The sequence below is a fragment of the Ctenocephalides felis genome, unplaced genomic scaffold (genome assembly GCF_003426905.1).
Source record: "Ctenocephalides felis isolate EL2017-DRISC unplaced genomic scaffold, ASM342690v1 CF-g0.4_SCAFFOLD_01936, whole genome shotgun sequence".
In the NCBI taxonomy this organism is placed as follows: domain Eukaryota; kingdom Metazoa; phylum Arthropoda; class Insecta; order Siphonaptera; family Pulicidae; genus Ctenocephalides; species Ctenocephalides felis.
The window spans coordinates 1-12,198 of record NW_020538090.1 but is presented as its reverse complement, the minus strand read 5'-3'; the positions used below and the strand labels follow the sequence as shown (position 1 = coordinate 12,198).

The following is a 12,198-nucleotide window of genomic DNA, read 5'->3' as shown; positions in this document are numbered from 1 at the left end:
TTTGTTGACAAAAGATTGTGAATATTATAAGATTGACAATGTTAAAGTTGAAGAGTTTGTGAACATAACTTTACAAGGGGATATGTAAATCAAGGTAATTTATTATGAATATAAGATTAATTCATAATATTCTTTATAAATTTTGTTTAGCGTATGCAATTATCAAAGTTTATCAGAAGAAATACTATAAAGATCAAAAAATAATTCAAGTTACCTAAATAATTAATGAAAAGTTTGTTTATTTTATGTGCTGGTAATTATGAGATAAAATTTATATACATTCGAATTATTATCCTTATTTTCATCTCTTTTTATTTTAAACATATCTGTGAAAGTACTGTAACTATGATGATCTGATAGATTTTACAATAGCCAAGTTAATATTAATCAAATGTATAATCCTATGTTAAACTCTAATAAATAAGTTCTTGCGTAGATAAATTATCTTCAAACATAAATATGTATGCTTTAAATACTTAATTAACGACTTTTGGAAAATTATAACATTTAATATGAATTTAACAATATTAAATTTTAGCAAAAATTTATATTTTATTCATAATTCATATTATATACCCATTATTTCACTAAATTTTTGTACAAAATACAAAAAAAAATATTTACTTTCGACTAAAAAAAAATCAAAATAAATTGTGAAGAAAGCACAATCATTGAACATGATTATGATATATATATATATATATATATATATATATATATATATATATATATATATATATATATATATAATATGGATACTGAGATCACTTTTATATTTATATTTAGATCATGTTTGTATGCATAACTATACTCATGTAGGTTCAAGTATATTTCTGAAAATAAGTATTTATATTCACAAAGGAAACATCTTATTGTTCGTATATTCACTTGCAAATTAAACTTGGATGCAAATATTTTATATGTTATTTCAGTAAATATAATAAAATTATTTTACTATAAATATGAAATAAAATTTATAAAGAAATGTGATACTGATTTATTGTGATTTTTTTTAAGGTCAATTACATGTTCTAAGTATAAACACTCAAATTGACACAGACAATTGTTTGGCTATAACTCCATGTGGAAAATTAGTTTTGTCTTTATTAAAAGAGACCTATCAAGAATTAGGACTAGAAGGAAAATTATCACAATTTTGTAAAAAAGAAGATTATCGATATAGTAAGTACAATTTATAAAACCTGGAAATTTCTTGTGATGTTGTTAAAAAGTTTCTACTGAAATATTCTTTTATATATTTGTTACTTTTTTGAAGGATATTATTTGAATTTAGGCAAATTTTGGATTGTTATTAGAAATGGTGAATTAACTTTCTTCAAAATTTTCTTGTTACTTTGCTCATAACAATTTAAATTAAATTGCAAACTGATAATAAATGTTTGTCAATATTTGCTGATAATTCAAAAATAAAGCTCATGCAATTGACCATTGTTATTTGATATTGACTTATTTCCCTTTCTTTTGCTTTTGAAAGGTATTAGGAATAGAGATATTAATCAAATATTTGTTCAAATAAAACCCCAAGACTCGAACGGATCTGAATTAACTTTTTTTTGAGTTGCATATGTTTTGCAAAATAATTAATTCGTAAACAATTCACCCAATAGCAATATTATATTTGCAGAATTTGTGACCTGATGAAACCATAATAATATTAAGTTCGTAATAAAAAAGGTTTTATTTCAATAATTGAATACAATCATGCCTAAGAGGAGGCAGCCAATGTCCTTGGAGAATATTGCTCTCCAAAATTTAACATCCTGGATATGTTTAATAGGACAAAACATCATGCCAAAAATCACTTACATGTCCAAGGCCGAGCCTGGAAATGCTTCTGATATCTTACTAAGTGTAATAAAATATCTCAGTGACATAATTCAGTATAACATGCCTTACAATCTTTATGACCGCCTCAGTCAAGAAATGTTCAAAGCTATCCCGGATTTAATAGAACGAACTAAACGTGCCATGGATTTAAGAACCTCTATGGCTACCTTTTTAAACCAGATAAATGTAGCAGTTACTTTATCTGAAGTTCTGTTATCTCCTGCTTGACTAATTTAAATTTTGATGATGTACCAAAAGTAATGAGGCATGTTTTTTACAAAAAATTGCCAAAATTGACAGGTTTATTGAGCTTAAACTTAGGCTCAATGTCTGGAGGATGGAAAACGTTTGACATGGAACCTACTGTAGTTAAAGGAATTTCAAATATGAAGAATTTATCATTTTTGTCCATAAATTATGATTGTACTGATAATATACTTTTATGCCTATGTGAGCACTGTCCAAATTTGAAAAGCATTGACTTGTCTTCTTCGAAATTGATAAATGATGACAGTATCGATATACTGATAAATTTGAAAAAATTACGCTATGTTCAGTTATATAGAACTTCAGTGACACTTGAAGGATATGTAAATGTATTACTGAATCTTGAACACATTGAAGACTTAGGGCGCTGCGATGAATTGGGTAGAGTTTTAGAATATATTAAATTCAATCATAAATTTCAAACATTTGGTTTAAAAAAATTTGTCAGCCGCTATGCTCCAACAAATCATTTGCAGCTTCTAGCGGATATGTGTCCTTTGATATCTAGTGTATCTATTTTCATAACACATTATTGAGTGATTTAATGGTTTTGATATCTTTTGAGCGATTGAATGATTTGAAACTTCTTTCATGTGATTTTTTTGCTGATCAAGTGAAACATTTACTTCAAGTAAAGGATGTAATTTAACATCCCTGCATTTGGAACATGTAGATGAGATTGATTTAAATGCCCTGATGTATATAAGCCAGTTTTGTCCTGATCTCAAAACACTAACATTTTATAATTGTGAAATGATACAGTCAACATCCTTATATACAAACAAAAGGTTAGATATTCCGCCATTCATGAATTTGGAACGATTAACATGCATTGCTGAATGTTTGCCACAACATTTGGACTTTTTATTGTCTAATTGTTTCAAAGTCAAATATATCCATTTTGGAACTTCTATTCCGACATCAGACGAACTTATTGAGAAGGTTTTGTCTAAAAATCCGATGATTTATCTAGAAGAACTACGTGTTTTGCATTCTGATAGACTAACCATAGCCTCCGCGTATAAGCTCGTAGAAATATGTCCGAATTTAAGTATACTCACTGAGCTGGAAAGCTGGCGTGTGTCACAAGTAGAATTGGATTGTTTCAAACGATTTATTAAAGAAAATAACTTATTTTTGGATATAACTCCTTTCCGCAGAATTGAACTGTAAAAATACTATATTCTGTGATATATTTGTAATTTAATATTTATTTGATACACTGTTTGTTTACCTACTTTAAGCATAATATGTATAATACTTTGAATAAAATTTCTTATAAAAATATCAACTTTGTTTTTTTTTCTTTTGCAGTTGTCCATATAGATCTGAAATCTGATTTATTGACGCCTGGGAAGAAATATTATGATCGCGTTAAATGGTGCCTTTCTAACAATTTACAGCCTATGTCGGTTATTTGGCTTGGATTCCAAATGAAAAATCAATTTGTCCATCATCCATTGCAAGTTATTTTGATTCATTAAAATATAAAGTTCATTTAGGCCAACCAAAATTTGAATCTAGAACTAATTATAGCGTGCAAGTTCCAATACTTGATATAAGCTCAAATGTGAAATATTGTACAAATGCTGAATTATTAGAATGGATAGGAATTCATAGCATAGGTGCTAGTTTAGACATGGAAAACTATGATTACTTATCAAGCTATCAAATTCCGGAACAGAATACCACATTTGGCCAAGTATTGTATTTAAAAGCTACAGGATTTTACTCGGCATCACAGGTTTTAGAAATATTTGATGCAATTAGGTAAGACTATATGGGATACTAAATATATATAATTACAATACAATTAAATCTCTGCCCTTAAATTTAAAAACATATATTTGTGACTTGTTTCACTGATTTAATTCACTCTATTATTTTCTAATAGATTTTTTTTAATATCCCAAGTTATTTCTTCTAAGAAATCTGTTTCAAAAAAAATTATGGCCAATAGATACAAACATGTCTTAACTTTTGGTTTCATATTATAACTAAATTCTGTAATATCAATCAAATTATTCATTTACTTTTTTTTTTTTTAACAGATCATATTCATCATCCCGTCCACATTTGCCTTGGATATCATTACATGTTCAAGGCTTTCATGATAGCCCAGTAAGCTGGGGATTAAAAGAACATCAATTTTACACAAGTGGGGATAATTCTTACACAATCGTCATCAAACCAGATGACCAGTTTATTTTACAGACAATTATAAGTTCAAATAAAAGACCTAAGTAAGTTTTTTTTAACTAAGTTTAAGTAACTTTTTGTGAATAGAATGTGATTATGTTGAAAAAAAAATATATATATATATATATATATATATATATATACTACATTTGTTACTTTTATGTTTATTTATTATTATTTATTATATTCTGTAATATTTTCTTCGTCACAAATGCTGAATGCCTTAAAAGAACATTTGAAGTCAATAGATAGCACCTATAAAATGTGATTTGAATAGTCTTTGGATTGCTATACATTTCAAACAAATCCATTCACTTTTGGCGAATATAAGTGAATTTTACAAAGTTCAAATTTAAAGTTTGAATTTCGCGCTCTAGATTATAGACGACAATTATTTTGACATATGTTGTCAACTTCAATTGCGTCAGTTGTCAAATAGATTTTCGTGAATTAACATGTGGTCGCGTTAATTAGGCGTTTTTAATTAAATCCTTGATTGGATTTTGTTAATTTGTGCATCAAAACGTGTAATTAATTTAAACGTTAATTAAAAGCCAAAAAATGGGTATGTTTGGAAGTGCCTAGTTTACCTTGAATAGTTTGATAAGGATATATTTTGAATCAATTTTATAATTAAACATTTTATTTACAGCGTCAATGTATCCTTTATTTATATATATGCAATTATAAAATGTATCATTTATATATGTGCTTTTGTAGGTTATACTTTATCACTTCCAACTCATATCTATTATTATCGATTTTTGAATTCACGAAAGTCTCTGACATAAATCGTGTGTTGTGTATTATGTAAAGACTTTACTTGGACAATTGCAATATGTCATGTAAAAGACAAAGTTATGTAGTGGTTTTAAAGTAGTGAGTTTGTATCGAGTACTTGAGATTTCTGGCAGTTGCTCCAGAGGTGGTTCGAGTAATGACTATGTGCCCTGGGAGCTGCTGTAGAGGATATCTAACGATGTAAGTGCAAAGCATGTTTTATACAAAGCGAGTCAAAGAATATATTTCTGATATATACAGGCATTTATCATATTACATCTTATACACTTATAATATTTTAAATATTCAGTATTCAACTTTTATATATATATATATATATATATATATATGCATTAAGTTTTTCTTAATTTTGAATTTAAAGCAGTCAAATAATTTGGAAAATCTTTACTTCAACACAATATTGTTTATCATCTTTAGTGAAACTATAATTTCAATAGAAATAAATTAGTAGGCGTTTACAATTACTGACGCAGATTGTATTACATGCTACTTTTTCTGCTCGTAATAATAATTTTTTTCAATAATAATATATTTTATGCTTGTTTTTCATATTGAATGAAATTAATTGAAAGGTGCTTTGAGAACTTGTCCCTTTGTTATCCGATATCATTCATAAAGCAGTCTGTATATACTTTACTGGAATATTTTCTGACTCGTGCATTATTATTATAGTATATACATATATCTGCTGAAATATTGTTTATATTATAATATTTGGATTATTATAGTTTTTTTAATCATGTATAATTTATTAATTTTTAGTACATAAAATACAATTTATGTTTTGTTCATTCAACTACAACTATTATGCTAATAAATGATTTTAAATTAATATGGCAGACATATGTGTAAAAAACTATGTTTTTATTTAATTTATTATGGGGAAAACATTTTGATTCAGTTTTTTTTTTTCATTTATTTATATATGTGCTTTTTATACATGTTCTAAATCAATAAAAATTGTACATCTCGTATGTATCAAAGACATTGTAAGTAATTTATATTATTACAATTCCATAAATAGTCAATCTGAAATTCTTTTGTTCTATAATAACACGATGAGCTGTTTTTGTGTGGAATTCAGAATTATTATTTATATTAAATATTTGTTACCAAATTATTAGTTAACCAATACAGCTTTTTGTATGCATTGAATACTTGTTTGTTGATAGGGCCCTAGCACTCTTCCTTAAGTAACTCCTAAATTGATGGTATTTTGTTACAAATTACAAATTTACTTTGTTACAAAAATCTCTTTCTTATAACACCTATTGTTCATTAACATACGGAAACAATTTTTTAAATTACATTTCTAGTATCAAGAATCATGTGTTTTCCCTGTAGCAATATTGACTGCACGTACATTCTTATTTATGATTGTTGGTTTTGATCAAATTATTCAAATACTCAATACGACTTACCAAATTGTTAATTGAATGCAGCTTTTAAAAGTCTTTCAATGTAGTTTTATTTTAAATTTATCAATTATATTGCTGCATAGCTAAATGATAGATTTTTATTCTTTTATTGCTAAAAACAATTTTGATCAAGACATGCAATCAAAGTTTCAAAGAGTTGACTTGAATGATTAGACAAAATTTAGGTTTGATTACAAGTACATTATTTGATTCAAGTTGTAAAAATTATTGAACTCGATTTCTAAAGGATGACAATGAGCTTTATAACAGTTTTGAAGTTTTTAATGTTCAAGTTTTTAAACATTTTTTATTATTTCATTTTACAAGTTTTATTGAATTTCTTTTTTGGCTTTTTCCAATAATTTGTATAATATTCAAGTCAGCTATATTTATATTTTTGTCTCGATTAATTGTAAAGGTTTCACATGTTTTATCAAGTCGTATAAACGATTTTGATTCGATTAATATGATTTTATTTCATCGATTAATTAAATAATTCTCTCCAATAATTTTTTTTTTTTAAGTCCAAATTTTCTGATTATAATTCTTTCGAATAATTTTTTTTTTAAGTCCTTTCAGATAATTTTTTTTTCTAAATCCAAATTTTCTGAAACCTTTTCAATTAAGACAGACGAGTTATTTATGCATGCTGTATTATCCCAAAGCCAACATTCGAATGAATGAGGCTCACATTGAATATTTCACAACGAGAAAATTTTATTGGGACAAAGTTAAAAATTTTAACTAAGTCCCAGTAATTTTTTCTCGTTGTGAAAACTTCAACGTGGACTTCATTTCATTCGAGTGTTGGTTTTGGGAATTGGTGTGAGGGAACACTAAAAAACATAAAAAAGTTTCAACGCTGAACAGAAAAGAAAAAAATTGATCTGGGACTTAGGGGTTTTTTTTAGGCTCCCACCTCCCCCTTCCCCCTCCTCCTCCTCCTCTTTCCCCTTTTTTCCGCTTTTTTTCACATTTTTTTTACTTTTTTGGTGTTTTTTTCGCATGTTGCGGTTTTTGGGTAGATTTTCGGGTTCGACATGCATCTTCCGCAATGTGTCTCTCTGCGTGTAACCTCCCGCATCATGGACCTCTGGTTGACCATCACTTGGTGTGTTCGTTTCAGGACCCTTTGCGCTCGCCAACAGCCAGCCACCAGCACTGCTCCTTTTTTCTGCTTCAGAGTTGCTCGTCGTCGCCTTCAGCTGGACTCGATCCGTCTCACCTTGTGCCTGCCTCCAGAGTGATTTCACCGAGTATGCGGTCACTTAAACCGCTCGGCTATTTAAGTTATTGATGATAAAAGTTATTTTTATTCCTATATTGTATTAATATTGAATTTTAATAAAGAATATGTATCATACCATCTCTCTTATTCATCATCTGCCTCCACCCCTCTCTTTCCCCAGTTCTTCCTCTACCTTTTTTTCTGTTTTTTTTTTTTTTTTTTTTTTTATGTATCTCTCTTACAGTCAAGTGCGAAACTTGAGTTTTTGTTTTTCAGAAATATACTAAGTGTCAAGGTCGAAATGCGACACCTGAATTTAATATTTTGAACTAATATTTGATAATTATGAAAAACTATACATTCGATTTTTCAAGCATCTTCGGGATTTGAACCGAGGCACGCTGAACAACCGTAGTGGTCACTTAACGGTCTCGACCAATTAGTTATACAGAACTCTCTGCTATTTTTAAAAATATAAAGTCTTATTTTTAAAATGAAAGATATAAGTTTCCTAAAAATATTCTATGCCAAATGTGCGAATGGCCGAGGTCGTAAAGATACGGTTTAGGCCAGAATAGCAATTCGAGGATCGACAGATCGAACCCCATTTGACTGAAAAAAATATTTGGACCCAATAATTTTTCAAACTGTGTAAATAAATAAGACATATAGATAGAATTAAATTTATTGAGTATATATATATATATATATATATATATATATATATACGCGTGTGTATATATATATATATATATATATATATATATAAGATAAGAAAAAGTAGGAGAATAATTTTTAATAAATTCATATTTACGCCTGGTTAGCAGTAAACCAAACCTACTTTGGTGTAATTTAAAAATCTTATTATTTTTCCGATAAAAGACAGTCTATCAGGAGCAGCCAAAATTGGCCAAAATCGTGACTTTCAAATGCAATTTTAAGGCACTTAATGAATGAAATTAATAATTTTAATTAATGCTTTGTGTAGACTAAAGTACAACCTTTATACCAAACCAAAAAAAATACAAATTTATCATCGCCTTCATAGTTAAAATCAGCTTCAAAGTTGGCAATTTTTCAAACTTCAATTCGGTACCAAGGGCAGAAGAATTTTTTTTTCCAAAAACTGATTTCATATTCGGAATCAGCACCTCGAAAACTATCAGAATCGGTCAAAACATTTTGAAAATCGCGAAAAAAAAATTTAATTTCATTAGTAAAATTTTGATTTTGCAACCAAAGATTTCGATTATCGGGGGGTGTATGTGGATTTATCCAAAAACGGATAATATTTTCGAAATCAGCGTCCCAAAATCAATCAAAACCAATCAAAACATTTTGAAAATCGCGAAAAAAAGCCGATTTTTTTTAAAAAAAATCGATTTTGCAACCAAAGATTTCGATTTTTCGCGGGGTGTGTGTGGGTTTATCCAAAAATAGATAGCATTTTTGAAATCAGCGTCCGAAAATCTTTTGGAATCAGTCAAAACATTTCCAAAATAGCAAAAACAAATCTATTTTTTTGCTAAAATTCCGATGTTGCAACCAAAGTTTTTGTTGTTTTCCAGTGGTACCCTCCCTGAAAACTCATCAAACAGGATAATTTCGTCCTTGGCGTAATAAAAAATCATCCAAAAACTTTGTCCAATAAATTCTTGATCATGAATTTCCTTTGGTATAGGGGAGACCCAGATTTTATGGTTCCTGTTCCTATAAGTACATAAGTACCTGTGATAAGAATAAATATTTATTCTATGGATATACATTTAAAATAAGATTATTTGTTACTTAATACTAGACTAGTAACAATAAGTAAGCTTTGAATATTTTATTTGAAAATAAAACCACAAAAACTTAGTGAAAAAATCCGTGGATAGATAGCTTTGAATAATTTGTAGGTAAGTATATAACCGAATGCATATAACTGCGTTCAAATACCTATATTAATGAAGATTCTGTCTGATATCAAGATGCCAAGAAGATTTATTCTTCATATACACCATCTAATATCAGACCGCAGAATCAATCTTAGGTGTAACAATTTACAATTTGGACCACGTAAAATGAAAGAAGGACTGCCTCAAGGATCCGTTCTTAGTCCGCTATTATTCAATCTATATACCTGCAAGTTACAACCGAGCTAGATCTGGAAGTCAAAATTATGCAGTATGCAGACGATATTATACTTCTACATAAGGCTCATACTTTGAATGAGGCTATTGATAAAATGAATATAACAATGCAACTCTTCCATAACTGGTGCACATCGTTAGGGTTTGTTTTGTCAGAAAATAAAAGTACAATAAGCCTCTTTACAAGACATAGGAAGTCTATAATTCCAGACTATATCAGCATAAGCAATTATGTTCTGAAGGTTGAACCTACAATTAGATGCCTCGGGCTACTTATTGATGACAAATTAAAGTGGAAACCACACATTGATTATCTAGTCTCTAAATGTGAAGAAGCACTGAATATTCTCAGGTTTCTTAATCACATAAATTATGGTGCTGATATCAAGATTTCTCTTAGAATATATAAGCAATTAATACTATCTAAGTTGGATTATGGTAGTTTCATATATGGCGACGCATCCAAAAGTGTACTTAGCAAACTAGACATAATTCAAAACAAAGCTTTGAGGTCTTGTTTGGGGGTCATGCGTTCCACGCCTATCAATGCGTTACATGTTGAAGCTAACATATATCCTTTACACTTGAGAAGGAGGTTATTGGCTTCAAACTTTATCATAGATAGAATGAAATTTAACAACGTAGTATTAAAGAATGTGAATCAGATCAATAATGAACTGAACAGCCCTACTGGAGAAATAGGAAGAGGCCTATACTAATAACTGCGTATCGTGAAGTGGTAGAAAAATGTAATCTCTTACAAACTTGGACTGCAACCTCAAGATTTCATTTCAAATACGATGTTACTTCTTCTAATTTGAAAAATATAATTCAAATCGATTTCGCCAATGCGCACTATAGCGGAGATACCAATAAATGTAGGATGGATGTCGAAGGAAGTATACATGAAACATTTGAAGACTATGATAGATTTTATACAGATGGTTCGAAGAATTCAGATGGTGTTGGTGCGTGTTTTTACCATCAGGGACAAATTCCTTCACAAAATATAAACTAGATAAAGATGCGTCGATATATACAGCGGAAATGTATGCTATTAATAGGTGCGTAAAGTATATTGATGAACATAATGTGAAGAAATCGGTAATAATCAGCGATAGCAGGTCTGCTCTTGAGGGCATGTTGTCGTTGGGAAAGGACCCGTCATTATTAACGATAGATACTCTAAATGACATACATGCGATATTATCAAAAAATTGGGAGTTACGCATTGTATGGGTAAGAAGTCATATTGGGATAGCTGGCAACGAAGCGGCGGATAACGGCGCCAAAGATGCAATAATACAGGGACTGTTGCTGCGGATGGAATATCTTATAGAGACATAAAAAGATTTAACAGAGCAAACATACGGAACATTTGGCATTTGGATTTTCAGTTATCTATTAGAATTAAAGGTAAATTTTATGGTATGATACAAGGAAAAATTCCAGTCAAACCATGGTATGACGGATTTAAGGAGTGTCGGCCGTTTTACACAACATTGTGTAGATTAAGACTAAATCATTCTTACGCTCCGTTCTGCCTAAGCAGAATTGGGATCGATATCGATCCTAGTTGCTACTGCTTGGGCGAAGCGACTAGGGCGGATGCAGAGCACATCATCATGGAGTGTAAACGTTGGGAAAGGGCAGACAAAAACTATGGGAGGAAATAATTAACAAAAATCTCCCTTCCAATTAATTTTATAACAGTGATGACAGATACAAGATTATATGGAGCTCTTTATATTTACATCAAATGTAATAATATAAAATTATAAATGCAATATACATAAAACAATGATATATATGTAAGAGATAGCGTAGATATTATGTAATTTAGTATATGGCTAATGTACCAGTTTATAAAGCCAATAAAATAATAAAAAAAAAAAAAAAAAAAAAAAAAAAATAACCGAATATATTTATCGTTTATTATAAATCGATAATTTGGTATCATCACTGTAGTTCAATAGAGGCATGAATAGCAATCTATGGTTTTAATATGGTTTATGATTTATAAATATATATTTTTTTAATATGAATAATTTAAAATGCCTAGAACAAAATTTTCAAGTCGTTTGATAAAATGTAGACAGACACAAATTCACGTTGTAGTTAAAAATTATACAAAATTTCAGTATGCAAGTATATGTATAGTTTGTACTAAATTCTAGTAAATTTTATCTAGTTTTAACTAATGTAAGTAAATTAACGTGCCAAAAAAAAACTAAAAGTTATTTGAAGAAAAGTAAAAAAAGTCCGAAATCTACATATTACGTTTAAATTTGCGGTTCAACTGAAA

At 29.0% G+C, this 12,198-nt stretch overlaps 2 protein-coding genes and 1 long non-coding RNA gene across 3 annotated transcripts; all 3 read left to right on the top strand.

The window, feature by feature from the left end:
- The first annotated feature begins 17 nt into the window (after window positions 1–17).
- On the top strand, window positions 18–2,020 carry LOC113380204. The gene is made up of 3 exons (XR_003367334.1): window positions 18–94; window positions 1,018–1,182; window positions 1,646–2,020. It is a non-coding gene; the product is annotated as an uncharacterized LOC113380204 (long non-coding RNA).
- Window positions 2,021–2,174: 154 nt separating this feature from the next.
- Window positions 2,175–4,362, top strand: LOC113380205 (ribonuclease P protein subunit p40-like). Its single transcript, XM_026619594.1, has 4 exons — window positions 2,175–2,496; window positions 3,430–3,577; window positions 3,640–3,885; window positions 4,167–4,362. Exons 1-4 carry the CDS (start codon window positions 2,175–2,177, stop codon window positions 4,360–4,362), a joined length of 912 nt encoding a protein of 303 aa, XP_026475379.1.
- A 5,560-nt stretch (window positions 4,363–9,922) lies between these two features.
- LOC113380202 lies at window positions 9,923–10,612 on the top strand. The gene has a single exon (XM_026619593.1). The coding sequence runs from the start codon at window positions 9,923–9,925 to the stop codon at window positions 10,610–10,612; it is 690 nt and encodes a 229-aa protein (XP_026475378.1).
- Window positions 10,613–12,198: the final 1,586 nt, after the last annotated feature.

Bases quoted from the DNA above. Each gene is read 5' to 3' on its own strand.
- LOC113380202 (XM_026619593.1), top strand. From the start codon at position 9,923: ATGCAGTATGCAGACGATATTATACTTCTACATAAGGCTCATACTTTG.
- LOC113380205 (XM_026619594.1), top strand. From the start codon at position 2,175: ATGTCTGGAGGATGGAAAACGTTTGACATGGAACCTACTGTAGTTAAA. The intron at 3,578-3,639 runs GCAAGTTATTTT...ATTTGAATCTAG, and splicing joins CAATTTGTCCATCATCCATT to AACTAATTATAGCGTGCAAG. The intron at 3,886-4,166 runs GTAAGACTATAT...TTTTTTTAACAG, and splicing joins GAAATATTTGATGCAATTAG to ATCATATTCATCATCCCGTC.